Raw genomic sequence first — 27,718 nt, 5'->3', positions numbered from 1 at the left:
TAGCTGGGTGTGGTGGCAGGCACCTGTAATCCCAGCTACTCAGGAGGCTGAGGCAGGAGAATTGCTTGAACCCAGGAGACGGAGGTTGCAGTGAGCCGAGATCATGCCACTGCACTCCAGCCTGGGGGATAGAGTGAGACTTTTATCTCAATTAAAAAAAAAAAAAGAAAGAAAAAGAAAAAAAAAGGAAAAACACACCAAGAGTTTATACAAAAACCTTTTATTGACTGTATTTCTTCTCCCCATAACCTGGAACCCAGCCAGCATCTATGGCTTCCTGCTGTCTGATTCTTGAAAGTGGGGCCTTGGGAACATGGTTGGAGGCTATGGAAGGTGGGAATCTCCTCACCCACCAGCTATGCAGGTTGAAGGAAGCTTTCTTGCCTGTCTGAAGCTACAGCAGCTTCCCAGGGTAGCCCCTCAAGTCTAGAGGACCCATCCCCCACTGAATGGGTGTGAGGAAGAGATGATGCATCTTTCAGAGGCCTTGTCACTCACTGCTCCTATCCCACTCCAGGCTGAGGCCCTAGAGCTGAACCAGTCTCTCCTGTATAGATGGGGCCCAGCAGTGAGGGGAGGGGGTTGGAGGTGAGTATATGCAGCAGCTCTGGGTCCTCATCAACAAAAAGGAAACGCGAAGAGGTTGGCACCTCTGAAACTGAACTGAAATAGAACAGAAGAAGGAGGATACAGGAGAACAAAAGATGGGTTTGGGGTAGGGCCACCTATTAAGAGAGGACATGGCCCCTGTGGGAGCAGGTCCTTCCAGCCCCACAAACACCTAGGAGAGGAATATGGCGCCCTGGCCCTACTTAGACAAAGGACTAATGACACAATCAACACTTTTGGACTGAGATTGCCAGGAAAGGGCATCCATCAGCCCAGAAAACAGCAGCCAGCCCTCATCTGCCAGACATGGGCTAGGCTGCCTCCCTGGCCACCACAGCCCACTTTGGGAACTGTCACCTCTGCCTCCACCATTCTTGCCCCACCACAAGCTCTGCATACCCCCTGCCCCGATGGAGCAGATGCTGCCATCCAGGCTGCAGCTGGTGGGGCAGAAACAAGGACCCTGAGCTCCAGGGCCCTGTCCCTGGGGTGAGGCCTCCCCGTGGAGATGTTAGGCTCTTTCCCACAGTCCTGCTGCTTTGAGCCAGACATCCAGAACTCTCCTGGGGGGGGGCAGTCAGCCCACAGGTTCTCTGGAAGACGGGATCCTAGGGAAGCATGCTCGGTGAGGAAGAAGAGCCTTGAAGGTATTGGTTCCTCTCTTTCCTGTTCCAGGTCCTGCTCTGCAGGCTCAGAAGTCCGAGTCTGCATCCATGAGTTCTGCGTCCATCAGGTTGGTGCGGGAGTGAATGGGCCCCAGGCCCTGTCGGCGGCCATGAGCCCATGCCATGGGGGCCGGTGCACTGGGCAGAAATGGATCCTGAGGGGGACTGGGCTCTGGGCAGAATGGGTTGGAGACCAGGGTCCACGCTCCCTGTCGGCAAGAGTCCCCAGTTCCCCAGGCACCTGCAGCCACCAGGCATTTCTGCCGGGGCAGCTGAGGCAGTCGAGGAACGGTACTGGGGGCAGGGGCAGGGGGGTGAAGCTCAGGGGGCGGTGCCAGTGGGCACACCTCCTTCTTCCTCTTCCTCCTCTTCTTCTTCCGGCCCAGGCGCTTCTGCAGCTCTGGGGAGATCTCTGCCTCAACCAGCCACAGGTTGGCTTGTTCCTCTGGGGGCACTGACAGGAGGAGAGAGAACAAGAGCCTGGGGCCCTGGCTCTGTCCACGCCACCCCCGCTCCCCTGGGAGCACTTAACCTGTTAGTTCTGGGGCCCAGGTCTCTAGACTCTTAGAACCTCAGCCCCACTCTTCAGATCCTCTGGGGCCTTTCCTTCCTCTTCCTCCTCCTCTGACAGCCCCTGTACTCCAGTCCCAGAAGCCCCCAGCCTCTGTGCCCCCCCAACCTTCCTCCAGAAGCTTGAACTCTCATACCTGGAGTTGCCACAGGGGTGACAGAAATATCCTGGGGCAGTATGGCTCCTCTCCGAGCCACCATCTTGGTGACATGCTGGGCCCAGGCAGAGGAGACATCAGCTGAAGGCTCATTGAGGTCAAAGGCCAAGCCCGCTTTGGGAATGGAAGGAAGGAAAGGAGAAGGAATAGTGACTTCCCAGTCCCTGGCAGTGCCTCCCATACTCAGTGCCATTCATCTTCCCACAGCCAGTCCCTCCTGCTCACCAGAGAAAGCTCACCCTGTAACCACGGTGATCTCTACCCCTTCAGAATCTGAAGAGAAGGGCCTCAGGTCCCCAAAGGGCCTAACTGGAGGCCAGAAATCCAGTTCTTGGAACCCTGACTTACTCTTGCCCAGGGAGAGCAACTGGAGAATTTAGAAGGGAGAGGGAGGGGAGTCTTCTTGGAACCCAAGCACCAGCAAGCAGACCCAGGGGCAGAAACAGAGAGGGGAGAGCCCCCCAGAGGGTGGGAGGGGCCGGGGGAAGAATGGATGTGTGAGTGATGGAGGGAGCGCCTTGCTCCTCACAGTCGGTCTTCCAAATAATCTGTGTGCCCCCAGCTGCTGGGAGAGAATAGCACATGGGCAGCGCGGGGCCAGGCGGCTCTGGTGGAGAAGGGGTGAGGCTCACCCACGGGCCCATCATGGGACACAGTGTGCATGCTGAAGGACAGCTCCTGGCCTGGGTTCTGCAGGAGCTTGTGCCGCTTGGAGAAGGCCTTGGCAATCATTTTGCTCTTCTTGATCCGCTTTGGCTCATCGTCACTCTGCCCAGTCAACCTGAAAGCAGAAGGGATAGGGAAGGAGCGTGAAGAAGCAGCCGCTTCCCATCAAATCTTGGGAAGGGCCAGCGATGCCATTCTTTCCAGAGAAGGAGGCTCCCAAGGGCCTCAAGTCCTTCAAGGACTCAGGAGTAGAGGCCTTCTCTGCAAAGAAGTGGGGCCAGAATGCAGAGCTCCTGTGTGCCCAGCCCTCCAATCACTCCGCTCTTAAAAGACGATGGCAGCTGGCTCTGCCCTTGGCCCAAGCCCAGGCCCAGGCCCAGGCATCGGGCCACCCAAGGACAGGAGGTGCCACCAGGGGGCAGCGGTGAACCACTGACCAAGGCTGTGCTAGAGGCAGGACCCGACCAAACCTGAAGATGGGGTCCCAAGGCTGAGGGTGAGGCGGGCGGGGCAGGAGGGGCTGGCTGCCATGCCCACCTGCACCAGGTACGCCTCCAGATGAGCAGCGTGGCCTTGGTCCAGACCCAGGTGCTCATGGCGATGCCAGTTCCAAACATGGCAAACAGGTTGATCTTCTCCACCAGAAGGCTCGGGCGATTCTTGATCTCACAGTCAGGGATGGGCTGCTTGGTGGGCAGCCCGATGGTCACATTGGCCTGACACCTACAGTGAGGGAACGTAGACAGGTGAGGCTTTCCTTTCTTTTCCTCTCTCTTTTTTTGAGACAGGATCTTGCTCTGTCACCCAGGCTGGAGTGTGGTGGCATGTTCACAGCCCACTGCAGCTTCCAACTCCTGGGCTCAGGCAATCTCCTGCTTCAGCCTCCCAAGTAGCTGGGACTACAGGTGGGGTTTTCTGAGTCTACTGGGGAGACTCAGACAATCAATCCAAAAACTTTAGAAAGGGCTAAGCCCCACAGCACTGATCTCAACCCTGGGTGCTCATTAGAATCAACTGGGGAGCTTTTAATAGCTACTGATGCCTGGGCCCCACCCCAGACAATTAAATTGAATCTCTAGGGCAGAGACGCAGGCATCACTGTGGTTTAAAGCATCCCAGACTGGAGGCCAGAACCTTTAAGGAAGAGCCTGAAGCAGTCAGGGCTTGGACTAGCATCCATTTTAGCGACAGTCCTTGTAACAGTGGGTACTGAGCTTCTCTCAGCAGTAGAGATGTCTTACTCTCTCCAATCCATCCTCATTATGACCCAAAAAAGCACAGGCAAAACTAGCCGACATTAGCAGGTCATTAACCTATCACAGAGAGGTAACTAATCCTGTGCTGGGATCTACAGCAGGCTCTGTGGGAGAGCACGCAGAATTAGAGGGCAACTTAGTGTCGGTCAGAGAAGATGAAGCTGAACTGGCTGCTTGACAGTCACACATGCACCAGCCGGGCAACCAAGGGGGTGGAGAGGGAAGGGCAGAGGTGAGAAGGGATGCGAAGGTTGTTTGCCACATTTGAGAAGCTACAGAGACTGATGCCTTATGCACCCAGACACCATCCGTTGAATCTGCTGTGTGCAACAGGGACCTGGCAAATCCCTGCTGCCTGGTGGTTGGAGGTGGGTGTCCTTATGGCCTTGGCTCCAGCTCCCAACACTGCCGCCTCCATGCCCCTCACTCACAGCACATAGTCCCGGAAGCTGCGCTCCCACTCAGCCTGGTTGAAGAAGTCGTAGAAGTGGCAGCTGAAGGTAATGAGCACAAAGCCAAAGGCCAGGAAGCCAAAAATGCCTGTGGAGGACAGGGGCAGGACAGGACGTTACCAAGCCCAGTCCCGCAGCAGCAGTGGGGAGGAGGGAGTCTGCCCCACTGAGGCCTTAAAGTTCACCCAGCTGGGGCTGGGATGAACTCATGCTGGGCTCAGTCCAAGAACTGCTTTCTCTAAAATAAAGTAAGAAGGGCACTTGAAGCAACCGTGGGAGGGCCCACGTGGGACGTAGTGGGCAGGAGGAACCAGTCCCAGCATGAACCTGATTGAATTCTTCCCCCCTTGAGTAGACCCCCTTCTTTTGAGCTGCCACTACTACTACAACCTACACACACCCCTTGTCTTTGTCCCCATGGCTAACTTGTCCCACTGACTTAATGCATCCTGCTGGTCGCATAGCCCCAGGAGGGTGCAGTGTTGGGCTGGCCAGGACCTCAGACCGAAGTCCCCCGGGGCCACTCACCCAGGCGCAGCATGGTCTCGTTGATCTTGCTGGCAGCCTTCTCACTCAGCAGCCCAGGGTGGTTGCTCTTGATGGAGAACAGAGTCATGACTCCTGAACAGAAGGGGGACCTCAGACATTAGCAGGGGTGAAGCTGCCCTGCTGGGAAGGATGGGTGAGTGGGAGGAGGGTCCTAAGGCTCTGGAGTCCCAAGTCTGATTACCCCTGTGCTGACTGAAAGCCTGGGGAGCTAGAGACACTGGAGAAATGGTGAGAAGACCAGGGCAGAGCCTAGACAGACACTTGAGAAGAGGGAGCCTCGGTCGTGGCCCAGCTGCCCCTGAGGAAGGGGGCAGATCAAAGCTGTTCTGATGGGAAAGGCATAAAACAGATGCAAGAGCAGCGCTATCCAATATAATTTTTTTTTTTTTCTGAGACGGAACCCTGTTGCCCAGGCTGGAGTGCAATGGCGCGATCTCGGCTCATTGCAAACTCCGCCTCCCAGGTTCAAGCAATTCTCCCGCCTCAGCCTCCCAAGCAGCTGGGATCACAGGCACCCACCATCATGCCGGCTAATTTTTGTATTTTTGTAAAGATGGGGTTTCACCATGTTGGCCAGGATGGTCTTGAACTCCTGAACTCAGGTGATCTGCCCACCTCGGCCTCCCAAAGTGCTGGGATTACAGGTGTGAGCCACCACGCCGGCCTTCCCATAGAAATATGTGAGCCACATACATATGGCAAAGTTTCTAGTGCCCACTTAAAAAAAGTTAAAAGAAACAGGCAAAACTAATATCAATATATTTTACAAACCTAATATATTCAAAATAAAATCATTTCAACATGTAATCCATGTAACAAATTATTAATGAGACATTTTACATTTTTTTCCCGCTAAGTTTTTTTTTTAATACAGTGTGTATTTCACATTTTATAACACATCTCAATTTGGACTTGTTTCTTTTTGTTGTTGTCTTGTTTTCTTTGAGACAGGGTCTCACTCTGTCACCCAGGCTGGAGTGCAGTGGCAAGATCATGGCTCACTGCAGCCTCAACCTCCTGGGCTCAAGCAAGCCTCCCACCTCAGCCTCTCACATAGCTAGGACCACAGGCATGTGCCACCCTGCCCAGGCAACTTTTGTATTTTTTGTAGAGACGGGGTCTCACTATGTTGTTCAGGCTGGTCTCGAACTCCGAGCTCAAGTGATCCATCCGTCTCAGCCTCCCAAAGTACTGGGATTACAGGAGTGAGCCGCCGCACCTAGCCTGGACTAGTTCAACACATGTGGCTAGTGATTACCGTACCAGGATAGCATGATTAACGAAGCACAAATCAGAGGCCCAGACACTATGTCAAAAAGAGGGGAAACAGGCAGCTGAACAGAAGGCTGGCAGTTCAGGGTGAGGAAACTGAGGTTTACAAAGAAAACCCAACAACAATGAGCTAAATAGATACTGAGGCTTACTGTGGGATGGCAGCATGAGACAGGAAAGTTAGGGACCACAGCATGCTGTGAGAGCTGTGTGTGCCGGGGGGCAGAAAGAAGATGAAAACCAAGCTCCAGAAGACTGACAGTACATATCGAATCAATGTGTACACAGATAGCCAAAGGACCCAGGTTGGTCCAAGTGGGCAGAGTAGGTTACCCAGGGTGTTCATCACACAAGTGCACCGGACAGGAGCTGACTGGGGCTGGATCCTGGCCCAACTCCACCTAACGAGCTGTGAGGCTGGGCACTGTGGCTCATGCCTGTAATCCCGGCACTTTGGGAGGCTGAGGTGGTGGATCACTTTAGGTCAGGAGTTCAAGACCAGCCTGGCTAACATGGTGAAACCCCGTCTCTACTAAAAATACAAAAATTAGCCAGACGTGGTGGTGCGTGCGTGTAACTTCAGCTATGGGGGAGGCTGAGGCAGGAGAATCGCTTGAACCCAGGAGGCGAAGGTTGCAGTGAGCCAAGATTATGCCACTGCACTCCAGCCTGGGCAACAGAGCCAGACTCTGTCTCAAAAACAAAAACAAACAAAAAAACAAGCTGTGAGCCCTGGGCCAAGGCCCTGGAGACAGTGATGGATTTTTCTGGCCAGTACCAAGGTGCTGTCCCGCAGCAAGTGCTCACGGTGTTTCATCTGCCTAGGGGGTCACCTTCTACTCTGTGTGAAGGCCCTATAGGAGCTAGCTGGGGTCTCAGCATGGGGGCACCCGTGCTGGCAGCTCCCAGTACTGGCAGCAAGTGCCCAGTACATTTTGTTGCCCAACTGGTCCTGGCCTGGTCTTCACTCACCTCGGATGAGGAAGTAGCCTCCCACGATGAGCACCAGGCCGATTGGGGCCAGCACGAAGCCTGCACGGTATCGGTAGTTCTTGTAGCCCACAAAACAAATGCCACTCACAGAGTCCCCATCCACCTGCGGCAGGAAGGGGTGGGAGAGAAGGTGGGTTACTGGCCCCCTCCCTCAAACTCACCCTATCCAGGTCTCCCGTCCCTACTAGTCACTATACCTGCGCCACAGCAAGGATTGCCACAGTGAGGACAAAGGGGAGTGACCAGGTGAGCAGGTGGAAGTAGGAGGTCTTGCCCGAGAGAGGCTGGTAGGTGGTGCCCAGGGCTTTGAAGGAAGTGTGCCAGGCATAGGTGAGGACCACAAACCAAACCACACCAGCCATCAGGGCGTAGTACACGATGACAAAGATGATGACGCAGGACAGAGTCTCATTGGAGCTGTGCAGAGAGGTAAGGTGTCATTTAAGGTGGTCACTCTGTACTCCCTCTACCTGGTCTCCCCACCGTGCCCAGACCCTCGGCTGCTGGGCATGCCGATGCAAACCATGAAGGTCCTGATTCTGAAACTAAGATCCTAACACTGGAGACCTTGTGTGCAGTATGCAGTAAGGCAGAGCCAGATCCTGCCCTGGATCTTGGTTTTACATGCACCTGCCCCCTTTGGGGTAAACGCACACTTCAGCCTTCCTCCCTGCACCTTCACCTCTGGGTCCCCAAGACACCTACGTGGGCTCCCCAAGCCTCATGGTGCCATCTGCACGGCAGACGATCTCCCGGCGGGCACCATCCATGAACTGGGCCAGCCAGCCAATGCTGCCCACAAAGAAGCACGCATTGACGTAGAAGAGAATAACAGCAGGGTAGCGATTCGAGTTCCGCCAGTCAGCCACGAATGTGGCCTAGAAGAGAGAAGTGGGCCGTTCTGCGAGGTTAGGGTTATTCTGCTGACACAGACACCCTTAACTGAGCCCCAGACCCTTCTGATCATGACCCTTCCCTGGGGACCCCCACCAAGACCTCTTTGCCCCCCTTCCCTCTGGCTGTCTTCCCACGTTCCAGGCTGAGGGCACCCCGGGCCTGCCCTCCCGCGGCTGACCAGGGTGAAGAGCGTGCAGAGGCCCGTGACGGCCCCGAAGGCCGCGATGTAGCTGTGCATGTCCTGGTGCTCAGCCTCGGTGAAGAGCGGGTTCTGGCACTGGATACCGCAGCCCTCCACATCCTCGTACCAGCTCTTGGGGTTGTCTGTCCGAACCAAGGGCACTTCGCACTGGCCTGAACTGTTGAACTTGATGTTCTGCACCTCGTTCTGGCACCAGGGATGGGAAAAGACAGTGTCAAGGCAGCTCAGGGGCGAGCCTCTTGTTTAGGGAAAGGTATCCAGGTAGCATGGCAGGGTGGCTGGAGATACACTTCCGGGACCTGAATCCCAGGGCTGGCTTGGCAAATTATTTGGCCTCTCTGTACCTCAGTTTCCCCACTTCTTTCTTTCTTTTTTTCTTTCTTTCCTTCTTTTTTTAGACAGTCTCGCTCTGTCACCCAGGCTGGAGTGCAATGGCGTGATCTCAGCTCACTGCAACCTCTGCCTCCCGGGCAATTCTCCTGCCTCACCCTCCTGAGTAGCTGGGACTACAGGTGCCCACCACCACACCCGGCTAATTTTTGTATTTTTAGTAGAGACGGGGTTTCACCAGGTTGGCCAGGCTGGTCTTGAACTCCTGACCTCATGATCCACCCGCCTCGGCCTCCCAAAGTGCTGGGATTACGGGCGTGAGCCACTGCGCCCGGCCAGTTTCCCCATTTCTAAGATGGTAGTACTTACCTTATGGTATGGTTTAAGGGTTAAATGAATAAACATATATTATATATATAGAAAGAGAGAGACAGAGTCTGGCTCTGTCGCCCAGGCTGGAGTGCAATGGCACAATCTCGGCTCACTACAACCTCCGCCTCCTGGGTTCAAGCGATTCTCCTGCCTCAGCCTCCCAAGTAGCTGGAAATACAGGTGCCCACCCACCATATCTGGCTAATTTTTTGTATTTTTAGTAGAGACGGGGAGTTTCACCATGTTGGTCAGGCTGGTCTTGAACTTCTGACCTCATCAAGTGATCCACCCGCCTCGGCCTTCCAAAGTGGTGGGATTACAGGTATGAGCCACTGTGTCTGGCCAGCTTATTTATTTATTTATTTTGAGACGGAGTCTCACTCTGTAGCCCAGGCTGGAGTTCAGTGGCACGATCTCAGCTCACTGCAACTTCCACCTCCCGGGTTCAAGCGATTCTCGTGTCTCAGCCTCCCGAGTAGCTGGGACTACAGGCGCACACCATGACATCAGGCTTATGTTTGTATTTTTAGTAGAGACGGGGTTTCGCCATGTTGGCCAGGCTGGTCTGGAACTCCTGACTTCAGGTGATCTGCCCGCCTCGGCCTCCCAAAGTGCTGGGATTACAGGTGTGAGCTTATTATAATGGTATTTGGCATATAGTAAACAGGACTAATTAGTATTATTACCATCATTATTACTGTTATTATTTTCATTGAAGATCTCTCCTGCATCACCCAGAACTAGCTCACGTCCCGTCTTGGTGGCTCTAGCTGTTTCACATGCTCGTGCCTTAACTCCCAACATACATGAGAAACTTCCTGATAGGCTCCTGTCATCCGTGATGCCCGTAACACCACAACACCCAACAGAGTCAGTGCTCAAAACATTTTGCTGAACATGTAATCATTGATAAATAAATAGAGAATCCCTAATAGATGGATCCAGCCAGTGAGCTGCAGTTTGAGTCTGTGGCCTGTTGACCCCATGGCTATAGGCTCAGGGTCTCCAGGAGACAAAGCCCTGGGCTCCCCTGCTCCCCACTGGACCCTGCCCTATACCCGGTCCTGCCCAACCCAGACAGCCTGGACCTTGTCTCACAGAGCACTCACCGTGCAGCCTTCAGGGAAGCGGTCAGGAGTGCAGCGCAGGAAGTCAGGCCAGCCCCGCTCCCTCTCCACAATGGCACAGGGGCCTCGGGTGGCCTGGCAGAGGGTGCGGCTGGGCAGCTCCACCCGGTCATTCTCACACTTGGGCATGTATACAGCACACAGCAGGGGCTGGATCACTGCCCAGCAGCGGGGGGCATTCCGGAGGCCTGGGGGTGGCAACAGCATCGCAGTGAAGGCCCCTCCTCACTCTGACCCACAGACACAGCTTCACCCGTCCTCCAGGCCTTTGCCACACTGCAGCCCATCACTGGTCAGACCTGGCAGGTACAGTGTTTCTCAACAGTGCATCTGGGCAGGACAGTTCTTTATACTGTAGGACTGTCCCATGCATTACAGACACTAGACTCTGCCAACTCAATGCCAGTAGAACCCAGAAGTGATTGTGACAAACAAAAATGCCCCAGCCCTCTACTCTAGGGACAGTGACTAGAAGAGAGCCTGGAGAGGAACCTCTGGGCTGCTGGGAATGTTTTATTTCTTAATCTGGTACTGGTTACATGGGATGTTGGGAATATTCTATCTCCTGATCTGATACTGATTACATGAGTGTATTCACCTTGTGGAAACCAAGGTCATGATCTGTGCGCTATTCTGTATGCTTACTATCATTTAAGTTTTAAGAAAATAACTGCCACTTCCAGATGCCCTGCTAGGGAGTGGTAATGCCTCTGGTAGAGCTCCCTGGGGTGGATTTACCTTTTCAGGGGTGCACCCAACCCTCACGGGGCCCATTTGCTAGAACCAGGAGATGTTTCCCTTTGCCCAGACCCCAGAACCCTTGTTCCTCTTACCAAGCGGAGTGAGAGAGAGAAGAGATGGGGGCTTAAGAAGAGGTAGTCAGAGGAGCCAGGCACTCCAAAGCCAGAGGAGGAAGCAGGAAGTCAGATGGAGAGGAACAGAAGAGGCTCTGTCCAGTGCGGAGAGGGGAAAAATGTTGTCAGCAAGACAGAAAACAGGCGGCAATCTCCCAGCACCCGTCCCCAGCCTAGTCGTCCGCCCTGCCCATCACAGAAGCCCTTCCTGAATCAACCCTGCTTCAGCAATATCTATTTCCCAAGCAAGAAGTTGCATTAGGAGAGAATATGAGGATGTGAGAGCCAACGTGGGTGCCGGTCACATTTCCAGGCTAGGGGTGGTAGAGACAGGCAACCACTCTTTTCGGGGGAAGGCAACATAGTAGAGAGGTAAGGGGCATGTGCATGGCAATTGCCCAGCCTGGGTCCAAATCTTGGCTCCACTCTTTCCTGGCTGTATGATCTTGGGCAAAGTACTTTATCTTTAGCCTCAGTTGCCTCATCTTAAAATGGGGATGATAGATTTACCTCATGGAACTGCTGTGAAAAGTGATATAATGCTTTAAATGCCCTTGGCACAGTACCTGTCATGTAGTAAGCGCTCAGGAAATGTTAGCTCTTATGATTATTTGTCTGAGGCCTCTGACTGCTCCCAGCCTTCAGAGTATATTCCAGGGTGCAGAGCAAGTTCCTGCCAGTTAAGAAGCAATGTCCTCAGGCAACAGTTCCCACTTGACTCAATTCAGTCACCAGTTGGCCAGGCGCGGTGGCTAACACCTGTAATCCCAGCACTTTGGGAAGCCAAGGCGGGCAGATCACCCGAGGCTAGGAGTTCAAGACCATGGCCAGCAAGGTGAAACCCCGTCTCTACTAAAAATACAAAAATTAGCCGGTCGTGGTGGTACATGCCTGTAATCCCAGCTACTCGGGAGGCTGAGGCAAGAGAATCGCTTGAACCTAGGAGGCTGAGGTTGCGGTGGGCTGAGATGGCGCCACTGCACTCCAGCCTGGGCAACAGAATGAGACTCTGCCGCAAAAACAAAAAAACAAAAAACGAAAAACCCAAAAACAGTCACCAGAAATTCTGAGCACATGGGTACTTGCAGAAAACAGAGCAGTGGGTGCCAGGGATTGGGGTGAGGGCAGGATTTGCCTACAAAATAGTAGCATGAGAGAATATATGGGGGTTAAAGGACGATTCTCTATCTTGAATTGAATGTGGTGGCTGGTTACGTAAGTCTATGCATTTGTCTGAACTTAGAACCGTACAACAAAGAAAAAGTCAATTTTACTGGATGTTTACTTTTATTGTACAGTATATTTAAAATGGGGGGACCTCTCTGGAGTAAAATGTTTTAGAGAAACATCAGGCAGTTAATAAAAAGGTTGTGTCGGCTGGGCATGGTGGCTCAAGCCTGTAATCCCAGAACTTTGGGAGGCCGAGGCGGGTGGATCACGAGGTCAGGCCGAGACCAGCCTGGCCAACATGGTGAAACCCTGTCCCTACTAAAAATACAAAAATTAGCTGGATGTGGTGGTGCATGCCTGTAATCCCAGCTACTCAGGAGGCTGAGGCAGGAGAATCACTTGAACCTGGGAGGCAGAGGTTGCAGTGAGCGGAGATGGCACCACTGCACTCCAGCCTAGGCGACAGAGCAAGGCTCCGTCTCGAAAAATAAAAAAAATAAAGGTTGTGTCAGCCAGGTGCGGTAGCTCATGCCTGTAATCTCAGCACTTTGAGAGGCTGAGGCAGGCAGATCACTTGAGGTCGGGAGTTGGAGACCAGCCTGGCCAACATGGTGAAACCCTGTCTCTACTAAAAAATATAAAAATTAACCAGGCGTGGTGGTCCACGCCTGTAGTCCCAGCTACTTGGGAGGCTGAGGCAGAAGAATTGCTTGAACCCAGGAGGTGGAGGTTGCAGTGAGTCAAGATCACGCTGGTGTACTCCAGCCTGGGTGATAGAGCAAGACTCATTAAAACAAACAAACAAACAACAACAACAAAAAAACTGTAATTTTTCTCAATCTTTTTATATCTGTGGTAACAATCAGGTTTTAAAAATGTGTAATTTGTATTCCTTTTTTTCCCTCATTGTGAATATTATTTCATACCTTAAAAATAAAACTCCCCAGGAAAAAGAGAGATTATTAAATAAATCTTAAAGGACAACTGAGAAATTATCTAGGGAAAAAATAAGGTGGAGCTTTACCCCATTTCTTACATAAAAGTCCAGATGGATAAAAAAATAACTACATTGTTTTTCTAAAAATTAAAGTTTTAGAAGAAAAGATGGGAAATGATTTTTTTTTTTTTTTTTGAGATGGAGTCTCGCTCTGTCGCCCAGGCTGGAGTGCAGTGATGTGATCTCGGCTCACTGCAAGCTCCGCCTCCTGGGTTCACGCCATTCTCCTGCCTCAGCCTCCCAAGTAGCTGGGACTACAGGCGCCCGCCACCACGCCTGGCTAATTTTTTTTTTGTATTTTTAGTAGAGACGGGGGTTCACCATGTTAGCCAGGATGGTCTCGATCTCCTGACCTCGTGATCCACCCGCCTCGGCCTTCCAAAGTGCTGGGATTACAGGCGTGAGCCATCACGCCTGGCCAGGAAATGATTTTTTAAACCTTGGAGTGGAGAAGGCCTTCTGAAATGACACAAAGGCTACACATCATGAAATAAAAGATTTAAACAAAAGACTTCAGAAAAATTGATACAAAAATCATAAGAAAATTGAGACACTGAAAAAATGTATTTTCAATACTTATCACAAGAGCTAATTTCCTTATATGCATAAAGCTCCTCCAAATCAGTAAAAATTGCATAATTCTATAGACACACAGGCTAAAGACAAATAACAGATCACATTTTCAAATGTTTTGATCTTTATCACTAAGTGATAAAAAGTATAAAAGTCTCTCCCCCTCCCCCTCCCTCCCGTCTCCCTTATTGCTTCCACCTCCTTCTCCTTCTTTCTTAGGTCTCCCTCTGTTGCCGAAGCTGGACTGTACTGCCGTGATCTCAGCTCGCTGTAACCTCCCTGCCTCGGGCTCCTGTGATTCTCCGGCCGCAGCCTGCCGAGTGCCTGGGATTGCAGGTGCGCGCCGCCACGCCTGACTGGTTTTTGTATTTTTGGTGGAGACAGGGTTTCGCCGTGTTGACCGGGCTGGTCTCCAGCTCCTGGCCTCCAGTGATCTGCCCGCCTCGGCCTCCCGAGGTGCTGGGATTGCGGACGGAGTCTCGCTCACCCAATGCTCAATGTTGCCCAGGCTGGAGTGCAGTGGTGTGATCTCCGCTCCTTACAACCTCCACCTCCCAGCCGCCTGCCTTGGCCTCCCAAAGTGCTAAGATTACAGCCTCTGCCCCGCCGCCACCCCGTCTAGGAAGTGAGGAGCGTCTCTGCCTGGCCGCCCATCGTCTGGGATGGGCATGCTCAAGGAGGGAGTGCGCCTGGACTGCGTCCGGGGTGGGCGGCAGAAGTACAAGCGGCGGCCGGAGGTGGACCCACTGCCCTTCCCGGGCCCCTTCCCTGCTGGGCCCCTGGCAGTCGCTGGAGGTCCCCGGAAGACAGCCCCAGTGAATGCACTGGTGTCTCATCTGCTGGTGGTTGAGCCTGAGAAGCTCTATGCCATGCCTGACCCCGCAGGCCCTGATGGGCACCTCCCAGCCGTGGCTACCCTCTGTGACCTCTTTGACCGAGAGATCGTGGTCACCATCAGCTGGGCCAAGAGCATCCCAGGCTTCTCATCGCTGTCGCTGTCTGACCAGATGTCAGTACTGCAGAGCGTGTGGATGGAGGTGCTGGTGCTGGGTGTGGCCCAGCGCTCACTGCCACTGCAGGATGAGCTGGCCTTCGCTGAGGACTTAGTCCTGGATGAAGAGGGGGCACGGGCAGCTGGCCTGGGGGAACTGGGGGCTGCCCTGCTGCAACTACTGCGGCGGCTGCAGGCCCTGCGGCTGGAGCGAGAGGAGTATGTTCTACTGAAGGCCCTGGCCCTTGCCAATTCAGACTCTGTGCACATCGAAGATGCCGAGGCTGTGGAGCAGCTGCGAGCAGCTCTGCACGAGGCCCTGCCGGAGTACGAAGTGGGCCGGGCTGGCCCTGGAGGGGGTGCTGAGCGGCGGCGGGTGGGCAGGCTGCTGCTGGCGCTACCGCTCCTCCACCAGACAGCGGGCAAAGTGCTGGCCCATTTCTATGGGGTGAAGCTGGAGGGCAAGGTGCCCATGCACAAGCTGTTCTTGGAGATGCTCGAGGCCATGATGGACTGAGGCAAGGGGTGGGACTGGTGGGGGTTCTGGCAGGACCTGCCTAGCATGGGGTCAGCCCCAAGGGCTGGGGTGGAGCTGGGGTCTGGGCAGTGCCACAGCCTGCTGGCAGGGCCAGGGCAATGCCATCAGCCCCTGGGAGCAGGCCCCACGCCCTCTCCTCCCCCTCCTAGGGGGTGTCAGAAGCTGGGAACGTGTGTCCAGGCTCTGGGCACAGTGCTACCCCTTGCAAGCCATAACGTGCCCCCAGAGTGTAGGGGGCCTTGCGGAAGCCATAAGGGGCTGCACGGGATGTGTGGGAGGCAGAAACCTATCTCAGGGAGGGAAGGGGAAGGAGGCCACAGTCTCCCAGTGGGTGATGCTTTTGCTGCTGCTTAATCCTACCCCCTCTTCAGAGCAGAGTGGAACTTGGAGAGCAAAGGCCCATGCCCCACTCGCTCCTCCTCTCATCATTTGCATTGGGCATTAGTGCCCGCCCTTGAAGCAATAACTCCAAGCAGACTCCAGCCCCTGGACCCCTGGGGTGGCCAGGGCTTCCCCATCAGCTCCCAGTGAGCCTCCTCAGGGGGTAGGAGAGCACTGCCTCTATGCTCTGCAGAGCAATAACACTATATTTATTTTTGGGTTTGGCCAGGGAGGCGCAGGGACATGGGGCAAGCCAGGGCCCAGAGCCCTTGGCTGTACAGAGACTCTATTTTAATGTATATTTGCTGCAAAGAGAAACCGATTTTGGTTTTGAACCTTTAATGAGAAAAAAATATATAATATCGAGCTCAAAAAAAAAAAGTATAAAAGTTTAAAAAAAGACTATTTCGTTGTAGTTTATTCCACATTTGTATTATTAAGAGTGAGGTCAAACATCTCTTTATGTTTTTTTTATTTTTTTATTTTTTGAGACAGGGTCTCACACTGTTGCCCAGGCTGGAGTACAGTGGCATAATCACGGCTCACTGCAGCCTTGAGCTCCCCAGGCTCAGTTAATCCTCCTACCTCAACCTCCTGAGTAGCAAAGACTACAGGCTCACACCACCCACCTGGCAAATTTTTGTATTTTTCTGTAAAGACAAGGTTTCACCATGTTGCTCAGGCTGGTCTTGAACTCCGGGACTCAAAGCCATTTAATGGCCTTTAAAAACATAAAGAAGGCTGGGCATGGTGGTGGCTCACGCCTGTAATCCCAACAGTTTGGGAGGCCAAGGTGGATGGATCACCTGAGGTCAGGAGTTCTACACAAGCCTAGCCAACATGGGGAAAACCCGTCTCTACTAAAAAACTACAAACATTAGCTAGGTGTGGTGGTGGGTGCCTGTAATCCCAGCTTCTTGGGAGGCTAAGGCAGGAGAATTGCTTGAATCCAGGAGGTGGACGTTGCAGTGAGCCGAGATCGCCATTGCACTCCAGACTGGGTGACAGAACAAAACTCCATCTCAAAAAAAAAAAAAACAAAAGAAAAGAAAATAACGTACTATAAAGAGTGTGGGGAGAAACTGGCACTTTTATATTTGTTGGTAGGAATAAAAATTAGTAAACACTTGTGGAAATCACTTTGGCATTATCTACCAAAATTTTATACTAGTACTTCTACTTCACATGTTCACAAAGATAATATAGATTATTCATTGCAGCACTGTTTTGTAATAGCAAAAAAGTAGAAACAGCTTGAATCCATATCCATCAATAGGAGACCAACCAAGTAAAATAACGTACACCATTATAATAGAACACTCTTCAGGGTTGAGCTATAGTCACGTGTTGCTTAACAATGAGGATATCTTCTGAGAAATGTGTCATCAGGCAATGTCATCTTTGTGTGAACATCACAGAGTGTACTTACACAAACCTGGATGGTATAGCCTACTGCACACCTAGGCGATACAGTATAACCTATGGTTCCCAGGCTGCAAACCTGTACAGCATGTTGCTATACTGAATACTACAGGCAACTGTAACACAATGGTGAGTATCGGTGTATCTAAACATTGAAAGGCTACAGTAAAAATGTGGTATTATAATCTTAAGGGAACACCATCACATGTGGTCCGTTGTTAACCAAAATCTCCTTATGGGGTGCATGACAGGATGTGCATTGAAATGGAATGATGTCCAATGTTGTAATGTTACATGGACTCAGTTGAGTGGAGAGCAGTCTATAGAGCATGGTACTGGTTGGGCGGTAGAGGCGAGACTAAGAGCACCTCTACATCTGGACAGATGTCGGATATTTCCAAAAGGACACAAAAATCAGTGTTGGTGGTTACTTCTACAGAGGAAAAATGGGTAGCTAGATGCAGAAGTAGGACTTAACTTGTTCCTTTTGAATTCTGTGCCATGTACATGTATAACCTATTTTTTAAAAGTAATTAAGCTTAAGGCTGGACATGGTGGCTCAGGCCTATAATCCTAGCATTTTGGGAGGCCCAAGGTGGGTGGATCACTTAAGTTCAGGAGTTCGAGACCAACCTGGACAATATGGCCAAACCCCATCTCTACAAAAAAACAAAAACAAAAACTAAAACAAAAAAAACTTGAGCTTAAAAACAAAATAAAGAAATACACAAATTACTAGGATGGGGAAGCTTTCCGAAGAGAAAAGAAGGATATGAAACCGAAAAGAGAAAGAGAGGGGATATCAGCTTTATCTGTATTATTTTACTTCTTTTATTTTAATAAAATATGAAACAAAAAGAGAAACAGGAATACAGGTGTTACCGTGCCTGGCTGATCCAGACTTTTAAAAAGACTTTTTATTTGTGTGATTCTGATGACTAGTCGAGTACCACTGTTCTAAGGCTGGTTTAATATTAGAAAATTCAATCAATGCAATTTACTACATTAACAGGTTAAAGGATTTAAAAATCATATGATCATCTCAATGGATGCAAAAAAAAGTTGATAAAATTCAGCCGGGCGCAGTGGCTCACACCTGTAATCCTAGCACTTTGGGAGGCTGAGGCGGGCGGATCACGAGGTCAGAAAATTGACCTGGCTAACATGGTGAAACCCCATCTCTACTAAAAATACAAAAAATTAGCCGGGTGTGGTGGCATGCGCCTGTAGTCCCAGATACTTGGGAGGCTGAGGCAGGAGAATGGCTTGAACCCGGGAGGCAGAGGTTGCAGTGAGCCGAGATCGCATCACTGCACTCCAGACTCGGTGACAGAGTGACACTTCGTCTCCAAAATAAAAGTTGATAAAATTCAACATCCATCTATGATCAAAAGAATAACTGGCAAATTCGAAATAAGAGAAAACGTTCTTAATCTGATAAAATGTAATTATAAAAAACCTATACCAAACATCAAATTTAATGGTGAAGGGTAGAAAAGCTTTCTTTTTAGAATCCAGAAAAGTCAAGAATTAAGATGTTTTGTCCATTTAACAATGTACTGAAAGCCTTCAGTAAAGCAATAAAGATAAATAAAAGGTATAAGACTTGGAAAGAAAGAAACAAAACTCATTACTCACAAATTATATGACTATGTGTACAGAATAAATTTAGCAAGTTTACTGAATTTACAATCAATTTTATTTCTATGTATCAGCAACAAAGTGAAATAAATGTTAAAGGCATCAATTTTATTTCTTTTTTTTTTTTTTTTTGAGACGGAGTCTCACTGTATTGCCCAGGCTGGACTGCAGTGGCGCAATCTCGGCTCACTGCAAGCTCTGCCTCCCAGGTTCACGCCATTCTCCTGCCTCAGCCTCCTGAGTAGCTGGGACTACAGGCGCCTGCCACCAGTAGAGATGGGGTTTCACCATGTTAGCCAGGATGGTCTCAATCTCCTGACCTCGTGATCCCCCCACCTCGGCCTCCCAAAGTGCTGGGATTACAGGTGTGAGCCACTGTGCCCAGCCAGTTTTATTTCTATATGTCAGCAACAAACAAAGTGAAATAAATGTTAAAGACATCATTTACAACATTATCAAAAATATCAAGTACCTAGGAATGTCTAACAAACAATAAGTATTTAAATCTGTGCAGAATATTGAGAAAATGAAAGATCTAAATAGATAGAAATATATAAATGTTCAATGTTTGGAAGACTCGGTATTGTAAAGATGTCTCTTTTTTTTTTTTTCCAAGTTAATCTATATAGTCAATGCAATCCCAGTAAAAAATCACCAAGTATTTTTATATTAAAACACAAAGGAGCATTTTGGGAGGCCAAGGCAGGAGGATCGCTTGAGCCCAGGAGTTCAAGACCAGCCTGGACAATAGGGTCAGACCCTGTCTCTATTAAAACACACACACACACACACACACACACACACACACACGATCAAGAACAGCTCAGACTCTGTACTAGATAGTGATATTCTGTAAGTAACATTCTTACCCTATGGTTCACAAAGGATTCTTGGAAAAATTCTGAGGCCCATGAATTTCAATGGGAAAAAAATTACACCTAACTAAAATTTGGCCCTTCCTCCAATTATGAATGTAAGCAACACATCACAGTACATAATGTTTTTTTGTTCTTTTTTCTTTTCTTTTTTTTTTGTTTTGAGAGGGAGTCTCGCTCTGTCACCCAGGCTGGAGTGCAGTGGCACGATCTCGGCTCACTGCAAGCTCTGCCTCCTGGGTTCACGCCATTCTCCTGCCTCAGCCTCCTGAATAGCTGGGACTACAGGCGCCCGCCACCGCACCTGGCTAATTTTTTGTATTTTTAGTAGAGATGGTGTTTCACCATGTTAGCCAGGATGGTCTCGATTTCCTGACCTCATGATCTGCCCACCTTGGCCTCCCAAAGTGCTGGGATTACAGGTGTGAGCCACCACGCCTACGCCTGGCCCACAGTACATAATGTTAATAGTACCTGTGGCTTTGTCACAAGTGGAAACCAGATATTTTTGTTGCAGATATCTCGAAATAATGTCAATGCTTATAATCACTTTGATATTATAGTTATTACACCTGCACCAGATCTTATTTATTGTATAAATAAATAAGCCCACATACTTGCATTTTTATATTTGATAACTATTATGTCAATATAATTGATTTCCTTTGTAATCCTATAAACTCATATCTAGTATATATAAAGAACTCCTACAAGTCTTACAAAAATGACAGATAGCCCCTATAGAAAAATATGTCAAAGATTTGAACAGACACTTCCCAAAAGCAGAAACCCTAATGGCCAGTAAGCATTTAAAAAGGCATTTAACTTTACTAGTAATCAGGGAAGTGCAAATTAAAACCACAAATATATGCCACAATATAGCCACTAGATTGGCAAAAATGTAAAAGGCTGATAATACCAAGTGTTGGGAATCATGTGAACCAATGTTGACTTTCTACTAGCTAGTGGGAGTATAAGTTGGTACAACCACTTTGAAAAATGGTTTGGCAAAAGCCTGAAGTATGCATGCCTTATTATCTAGCAATTCTACTTCTTCAGCATATACCTAGAGAAATTTGTGCCACTTGTACCAGGATATACATAAAAGACTACTCACAGCAATGTTATTTGCAGTGGGTAAAAACTTGAGATGACAATAACATGGGTAAACAATTGGGGGTATACTCATATAATGGAATATTATTCAGCAATGAAGAAATAAGCTGCAGTATGAGGCGGGTGGCTTACCTGAAGTCAGGAGTTTGAGGCCAGCCTGACCAACATGGGAAAACCCTGTCTCTACTAAAAAATACAAAAATTAGCCAGGCACGGTGGCGTGCACCTATGGTCCCAGCTACTTGAGAGGCGGAGGCAGGAGAATCGTTTGAACCCAGGAGGAGGAGGTTGTAGTGAGCCGAGATCGCGCCACTGCACTCTAGCCTAGGTGACAGAATGAGACTGTCTCAAAAAAACAAAAACAAAAAATAAACAAACAAAAAAGAAATAAGCTGCAATAACATGGATGAATCTTACATAATAATGTAAAGTAAAAGAAGCAAGAAATAATATGCACAGCATATTATTTTGCACAAACTCCATTTGAACAGAGTTCAAAAACATGCAAAGCCGAAATATACTGCTTATGGATTCCAAAACTAGGAGGTAAAACCATAGAGAAAAAAAGGAAGTGATTACTGAAAACCTCTTGAGCAAGGGAAGGAGGATGTGACTAGACAAGACACAGAGGGAGCTTCAGGGGTCTGACCATGTTCTAGTTATTGACCCAGATGTCACTTTATAATTATTTGTTATTCAGTACCTTTGTGTTTTATGCAGTTTTCTGCGTACATGTTATATTTCACAATTAAAAAGTTAAAGATCTGAAGCGAAATTGAAGACTTGGACTGGCACAGAACACATGCCTGTAGTGCCAGCTATTCCAGGCACCATAAGCACCATGCGCACAATGAGTGAGCCTCTGAATAGCCACTGCTCTCCAGCCTGGGCAACACAGCAAGACCCCATTTCTCAAATAATTAATTAAAAATAATGTTTTTTAAAAAAAGACTTAGGTCCATGTATGCTTTTCTGTATTTTATATTTTCCCTATACATATATGTGTGTGTGTGTATACACACACACATATCTATATATATGTGTGTATTTTTGAGACAGGGTCTTGCTCTGTTGCCCAGTCTGGAGTGCAGTGGTGTGATCATGGCTCACTGCAGCCTCAACCTCTTGGGTTCAAGCAATCCTTTTGCCTCAGCCTCCAGTGTAGCTGGGACCACAGGTGTGTGCCAACATGTCCAGCTAATTTTTTTTTTTTTAGAGATGCGGTCTCACTTTGTTGCCCAGGCTGGTCTCTAACTCCTGGCTTCAAGCAGTCCTCCCACCTCAACCTCCCAAAGTGCTGAGATTACAGGTGTGAGCCACTGCACCCAGCCTATATTTATATATCTTTTTTTTTTTTTTTTTTTTTTTTTTTTGAGAAGGAGTCTCGCTCTGTCGCCCAGGCTGGAGTGCAGCGGCGCGATCTCGGCTTACTGCAAGCTCCGCCTCCCGGGTTCCTGCCATTCTCCTGCCATTCTCCTGCCTCAGCCTCCCGAGTAGCTGGGACTACAGGCGCCCGCCACCACGCTCAACTAATTTTTTTGTATTTTTAGTAAAGACAGCGTTTCACCGTGTTAGCCAGGATGGTCTCGATCTCCTGACCTCGTGATCCCCCCACCTCGGCCTCCCAAAGTGCTGGGATTGCAGGCGTGAGCCACAGCGCCTGGCCATATATATCTTTTTAACTGACTCTGATTACCAGCCAAGTTTGGGAACAGCCCTAAGGAAATTCTTCCTGATCTGTCCCTGAAAATAACCCACCATCACCAAAAACATTCCTCCTCTCAGCCCTCAATTCAATGTGTGAGAGGCAAACAAGAAATTCCTCCCAGCCTTTGTCTCTCTCCTACTTACCTGCACGTGGGCAAGGTGACAGGGCCACACACTTATGTACCACACAGAGCACAGCAATGGTTAAGGAGGCTACGTGCTGGCTCTCAGGGACCTATCACCACTGCCAGCTGCAGGCCTCTCTGCTTTTTTGCCCCACTTACTAAACCAGGTTTGGCCTAAGGTGGACCACAGCCTGGACATTATGTTTGTCTGGTCAGCTTGGAACGCCCGGGAGGAGGCATTTCCAGCTGTAAAGGGGAGAGATGCTAAGTGACTGAAGAAGCCTGAGGCCAGAGAGATGAAAGACAGAGGAAAGACCTGAGGTCTATACAGACCTAGAAATTGGACCAACCTGAGCTATAAACTTCCTCAGTCAATGGCATCCTTCCAAAGCCTCAGTAGTCAGGGGAAGCACACAGTGGCCACCTCTCTCCAGCAATTCCTATTTCCAGATCTGCCAAGAATCTCCACATAGATGTCCAATGAGCATCTCTAATTCACACGGCCAAAATAAAAGCCACACCTCCTGCCTAAACTTCTTCCTCCTCTAGCATTCTCTATCTTAGTGAAAGGGAATGGCACCACCTTCCATCCAAGCCTGAAACCTGAGGCCTCCCGCTCACTGAGGCTCCACATCTAACTCATCAGTGCCCTAAGAGCACTACCTCTGAAAGTTAGTGGGATCTGCCCACTCCCTCTGTCCTGTTACCCAGTCCCGACCGCCATCGTCTCTTACTTGGCCTACTTCAACATCCCCTGGTCGAGAAGCCAGGCTCCAGGCTTTCCCTGCTCCTATGGCTTCTTCACACCACACCCAAAGAGATCCAGCTAAAATGCAAAGACAATTACATCTCTCCCTTGCTTAAAATCTTTCAATGGCTCCTTATCATCCCCTGGATAACATCCAAACTTAATATGAGGTATAAATCCCTTCATTTTCTAATTCTTTAGGTCTTGTCTCTCACAATTCCACCCCTCACATGCTTTGATCCAGTTCTACTGCAACTCTTATACTTTCTTCAAAAGCACCAAGCCCTCCTACCTCTACACCTTTGTACATGCTATTTCCTCTTCCTATCCCTTCAAACCTCAACTCTCCCTCGGCCAGGCAATTCCTGCTTATGTGTCAAGTTATGGGTTAAATGCCAGTTCTTCTGGGGATGTTCCTTGGGTCCTTTGTGCTTTTTCAGCACCCTAAAATGCCACAGTACCTTTCACAGGTATTTCTAAAGCCTGTTGAATTATCTTTTTTTTTTTTTTAGAGGCAAGTCTTCCTCTTTTTTTTTTTTTTTTCTAGAGGCAAGGTCTCAGGCTGGTCTTAAACTCCTGGGATTGAGCAACCTTCCCACCTCGTCCTCCCAAAGTGCTGAGATTACAGTTGTGAGCACCACGCCCAGCCTGTCTTCTTCTTGATGACAGAGGATCATGTCTGTATTCTTCATCCTTACATGCCCAGCATATGACATACAGCAAACATTCAATACATAACTGAATGCATGAATAGAAGCATGGCTGTGTACTCAGTACTCAGAGGCTTTGAAAAAATGTGAAGACCCAGTTCCTACCTTCAAGAGTTTACCGATGAAGTCAACCTAGATCACCTTCATCCTTCACCCACAAAAACACCCCTAAGAGCCAGGTAACACTGACCCTGTCTAATGCAAAATCAAGATCATTAACTCAGGACATGATAAATCACTTGCCAGAGGCTAGCAGCTGACCTGGCTGTGATTCTCACATGAGGCTCGGGTTCACTCTACCTACTCATTACCCAGCTCAAGCCAACACCTGCTTCTGCCCCACTTGCAAGTCCCAAGCAGAAAGAGTGCGACCAGAACACATATGGAAACAGGAATGAGCTGAGGGATGGTGGTTAGTGACAGAGAAGAACTCATAGTGAACTAATGGAACTAACGGTGCTGGGCTCAGTGCTGGTGTCTCTGTAGGACCCTGCCCTGCCAAAAGGCACAGATAGTGAGATTTCAACCTGCACAACCAGCAGATGGTAATAACTCGTACATGTTCCGGCTTAAACTACTTCTGCCCGCTCAGCAGCTGCTCTCAAGAGTATGGGCTGGAAAGAGGTTCATACCCTTCCTCCTTGATCTGATGGTAACTACACAGAGGCAACATCAAACATGCATTTAACTTGGGAAAATTAAACCATGGGTCCTTGCAAAATCAATAAAGAGAGGGACAGAAAGATTATCCTCTGACAGCATGAGCAACTCAGAACTGGGTGAGATTCTAGTGCTGAGAGATTTGGACTTTCCACATAGCTGGCTCCTTAACTCAAGTCTCATTTCGGGTGGTGCTCAAAGCAACCTTGCTTAATCTTACTTTGGTGTTCTTTTTATTATTATTATTATTATTATTCTTTCAGTCTTTTGCATGAATGTAACTTTAAAATTACAATCATTATCTTCTATGTATATCCATTCTTATATATATATGAGTATACATGTAACATGTATGCAAACATCGTAAAAGGAGTGTATATGCAAAACCACATCGATCTTACACTATGGTAATCTGCAGAGTTTTCAAAGCCACTGTTGATTACACACGATTTCTGTCTAATGTGCTGTGCTGACTTTAGAACCTGATCCCCACAAAGGATGCAGCTCTACCTCATGGGTACCATGGATACCATCCTCCAAGCTCCTCCTCCAGCATCTGAACCAAGCCAGGAACCTTATGGCCTTGTCCAACATCTGACAAAGGCTGAGAACTTGTTAATGACAGCTGGCCTACATACACTCCCTACATTAGGGCCCTCACCTGCCCCCTGGGCAGAGCTAAGACAGGGGGTACCCCAGCCCTGTCAAAAGAGGGCGGCTCCCAGTTCTGCTCCTGGCTCCTGGTTTTCTTTTTCCAAGGACAGTTTTAGAATCACACTGGCTAGAAGTGAGGGCTGATAAGGCCAGCTCCCTTCCCCAGCACCCTCCAGGCCTCATCTAGAAAAGTGACAGGTGGGGAGAGAGTATACTCCACACTGCTAAGGAAGGACATTTGGGTTCGGTGTGCAGTGTGCAGTTTTTCACACTTTGCCACTCCAGTGAAGTGCCACTTCAAACCACCATGGAAGTGTCCACAGGCTCTCAACACTCCAGACTTAAGCGTCCTTCCACAGCCCTGACCAGCCTCGGTAACAAAATTTCCAAAGAACACACAAATAATTGTTAGAAAGGTCTTATTCCTTCATAACCTCCTGCATGCGTCAGAGTGCCCGTTTTTCAGATGCACAAACTGAATGAAATCTCCTGTGAAAGCCAGACAAGATCACAGTTCTCTAGGCTTCCTTTCTGTCTCCCAAATCAAGATTTCCAGAACTTTCTGGTTACCTTTTAATAATTCATCACTAGGGAGGTTTCTTTTCCTTCAAAACTTCACTCGATCATGTCCCCCTACCCTTCCCTCCAAATGCCTAAACCTCTTCCACCGTCATCCCTCCCCTTTTCCTCTCCAACTCCAATTTCCCCAGGGTCTTGAACACCTCCTTGAATCCCCCGGCACCCTGCTTTCAGAGTAGGTGGAGCATCTCCTCTTCTTACAAAACGTCTTTTCCCGGGGCTTAGAGCCACCTCCTCACGGGCCCCTCATCCCCGCCATCCTTTGCTCACCCACCAGCTCAGGCCCTTTGTGACCCGCTTCGTCAACTTCCTTGCCCTCCTTTTCCCATGACCGAGGGTCCCATCCTGCACGTAACCTGCCCCCAAAGTTTCGGGCTCTGTCCCTCCAACTCTCCCGGGTGCTGTCCCCGCCCTCTCCGAAACTCAGGCCTGAGCCTGTTCTTTCCAAGGGTGCCCCCGTCTTACCGCAGCACCTCCCGCCCCCCAGACCCGGCTCCGCCGCACTTACCCGACCAGAGCACGAGCTTGCCGTGCGCTTCCTCCTGGGAGTCCGAGTCTCCGGCCAGCAGTGTGGAGGTGGCCCCGTAGGGCAGCACCGAGCCCAGGCACACGTTGTAGCGCAGCGGCTCGCAGGGGGCAGCCCGGCCGCAGTGGCTCAGCGGCGGCGGAGGGCCGGTCACCGCCGCGCTCCTCCTCGCGCTCCCGACCGCGCTCCGAGGCCCAGGCCCGGTCGCGTTCCCGCTCGAGGCCGCCCCCCGGCCCGGGCCCCCCAGCAGCAGCAGCAGCAGCAGCAGCAGCCCCAGGAGCGAGAGCTCCGGCCCCCGCGCGGGGCGGGCAGCGGCCATGGCCAACCCCGCCAACTCAGCAAAAGCCCCGGCGCCCCCGCCCGCTCCTCGGAGCCCCCCGGCCACACGCACGACCCCGGCGGCCGCGGAGGCGGCTCAGGCGACCTGTGCGCCCAGAGAATCCGGGCCCGGGCCCTCCCGGACGCTCCGCGCGCCCCGGCCCCTCGGCGCCCAACTTCGCAAACTTTGGAACCCGGGGCCCATGTTGGGCTGCAGAGGCCCGGACCGGGATGCACGACTCCCCAAGCCCTAGCCTCGCAATCCAAGTTGTCTTCAGCCCTGGGAGCCCCCGGGGCCCCCAATCCCCAGCCCCATTCCCTCTCCCACCATTAAAGCCAACTCCCCGCCCCGCGAGGGAGGCCAGACGCGGGCCAGGGGTGCGAGTGAAGCTCCAGCTCCGCCCCCGCGCCAGCCCGCGGCCCAGCAGCCACCTTCGCCCCAGCGCGCCGCAGCCCCCCGAACTCTCCCCGCCGACGACCCGGCTCCTTTGTTGCTCTAGCTCGCTGGGCTCTCTGGAATGCACGGGCCTCGCGGAGCCAAGCCCGGCCCCCCTGCGCCGAGGCTGGGGGAGGGACTGGACGAAGGAGCGGAGAGGTGGGGAGGGGAGGCGAGAGAGGAAGAGCGCGAGCGTCAGCGTCCCTGGCGCCTGGAGGGGCCCGGGCTGGGGGGATCTGGTGACCCCGCCTGCCGCCGCCCCGCGCCCGGGGGAAGGAGATGGGTGGAAATAGTGGGCCGGACCTGCAAAGAGAGACTCGGCGGGCACCTTGCTTGGTCTGAGGTCGTCTGTAGGAAGCGGACTTTTCTCCTGGCTTAGGATGGGAGAGACAGGGGATGCCTGAAGTCAACGGGGACTTCTATTCCATCTCTGCCCCATTCTCCAGGCCCGCCAGTTTTTCCTGCTTTGGTTAGATTTTCCAACATATCCCGGGGCCCCATGGAGAAGAACCTGGGTTTGGGGTTTGCGCTTCTCCAAATCCTTCCAGCTCGGGACTTTTGAGAGAGACGACCTCACAG

At 50.6% G+C, this 27,718-nt stretch overlaps 2 protein-coding genes across 2 annotated transcripts; one reads left to right on the top strand and one right to left on the bottom strand.

Annotated features, from left to right (window-relative positions):
• Positions 1-204: 204 nt before the first annotated feature.
• SMO (smoothened, frizzled class receptor) lies at positions 205-26,726 on the bottom strand. The gene is made up of 12 exons (XM_002818435.6): positions 26,368-26,726; positions 10,101-10,306; positions 8,266-8,475; positions 7,896-8,068; positions 7,388-7,607; positions 7,170-7,293; positions 4,905-4,997; positions 4,356-4,464; positions 3,206-3,391; positions 2,635-2,783; positions 1,982-2,116; positions 205-1,728 (listed from the first exon to the last, which is right to left on the bottom strand). The coding sequence occupies exons 1-12, from the start codon at positions 26,702-26,704 to the stop codon at positions 1,301-1,303; spliced, it is 2,370 nt and encodes a 789-aa protein (XP_002818481.2). The 5' UTR covers positions 26,705-26,726; the 3' UTR covers positions 205-1,300.
• LOC100453339 (steroid hormone receptor ERR1-like) lies at positions 14,250-15,994 on the top strand. The gene has a single exon (XM_054559808.2). The coding sequence runs from the start codon at positions 14,375-14,377 to the stop codon at positions 15,218-15,220; it is 846 nt and encodes a 281-aa protein (XP_054415783.1). The 5' UTR covers positions 14,250-14,374; the 3' UTR covers positions 15,221-15,994.
• Positions 26,727-27,718: the final 992 nt, after the last annotated feature.

Source organism: Pongo abelii, chromosome 6, assembly GCF_028885655.2.
Source record: "Pongo abelii isolate AG06213 chromosome 6, NHGRI_mPonAbe1-v2.0_pri, whole genome shotgun sequence".
In the NCBI taxonomy this organism is placed as follows: domain Eukaryota; kingdom Metazoa; phylum Chordata; class Mammalia; order Primates; family Hominidae; genus Pongo; species Pongo abelii.
This window is presented reverse-complemented; position numbering and strand designations above follow the sequence as displayed.

Bases quoted from the DNA above. Each gene is read 5' to 3' on its own strand.
- LOC100453339 (XM_054559808.2), top strand. From the start codon at position 14,375: ATGGGCATGCTCAAGGAGGGAGTGCGCCTGGACTGCGTCCGGGGTGGG.
- SMO (XM_002818435.6), bottom strand. From the start codon at position 26,704: ATGGCCGCTGCCCGCCCCGCGCGGGGGCCGGAGCTCTCGCTCCTGGGG. The intron at 7,294-7,387 runs GTATAGTGACTA...TTCCTGCCGCAG, and splicing joins CAATCCTTGCTGTGGCGCAG to GTGGATGGGGACTCTGTGAG. The intron at 2,117-2,634 runs GTGAGCCTCACC...CCATTCCCAAAG, and splicing joins GTCCCATGATGGGCCCGTGG to CGGGCTTGGCCTTTGACCTC.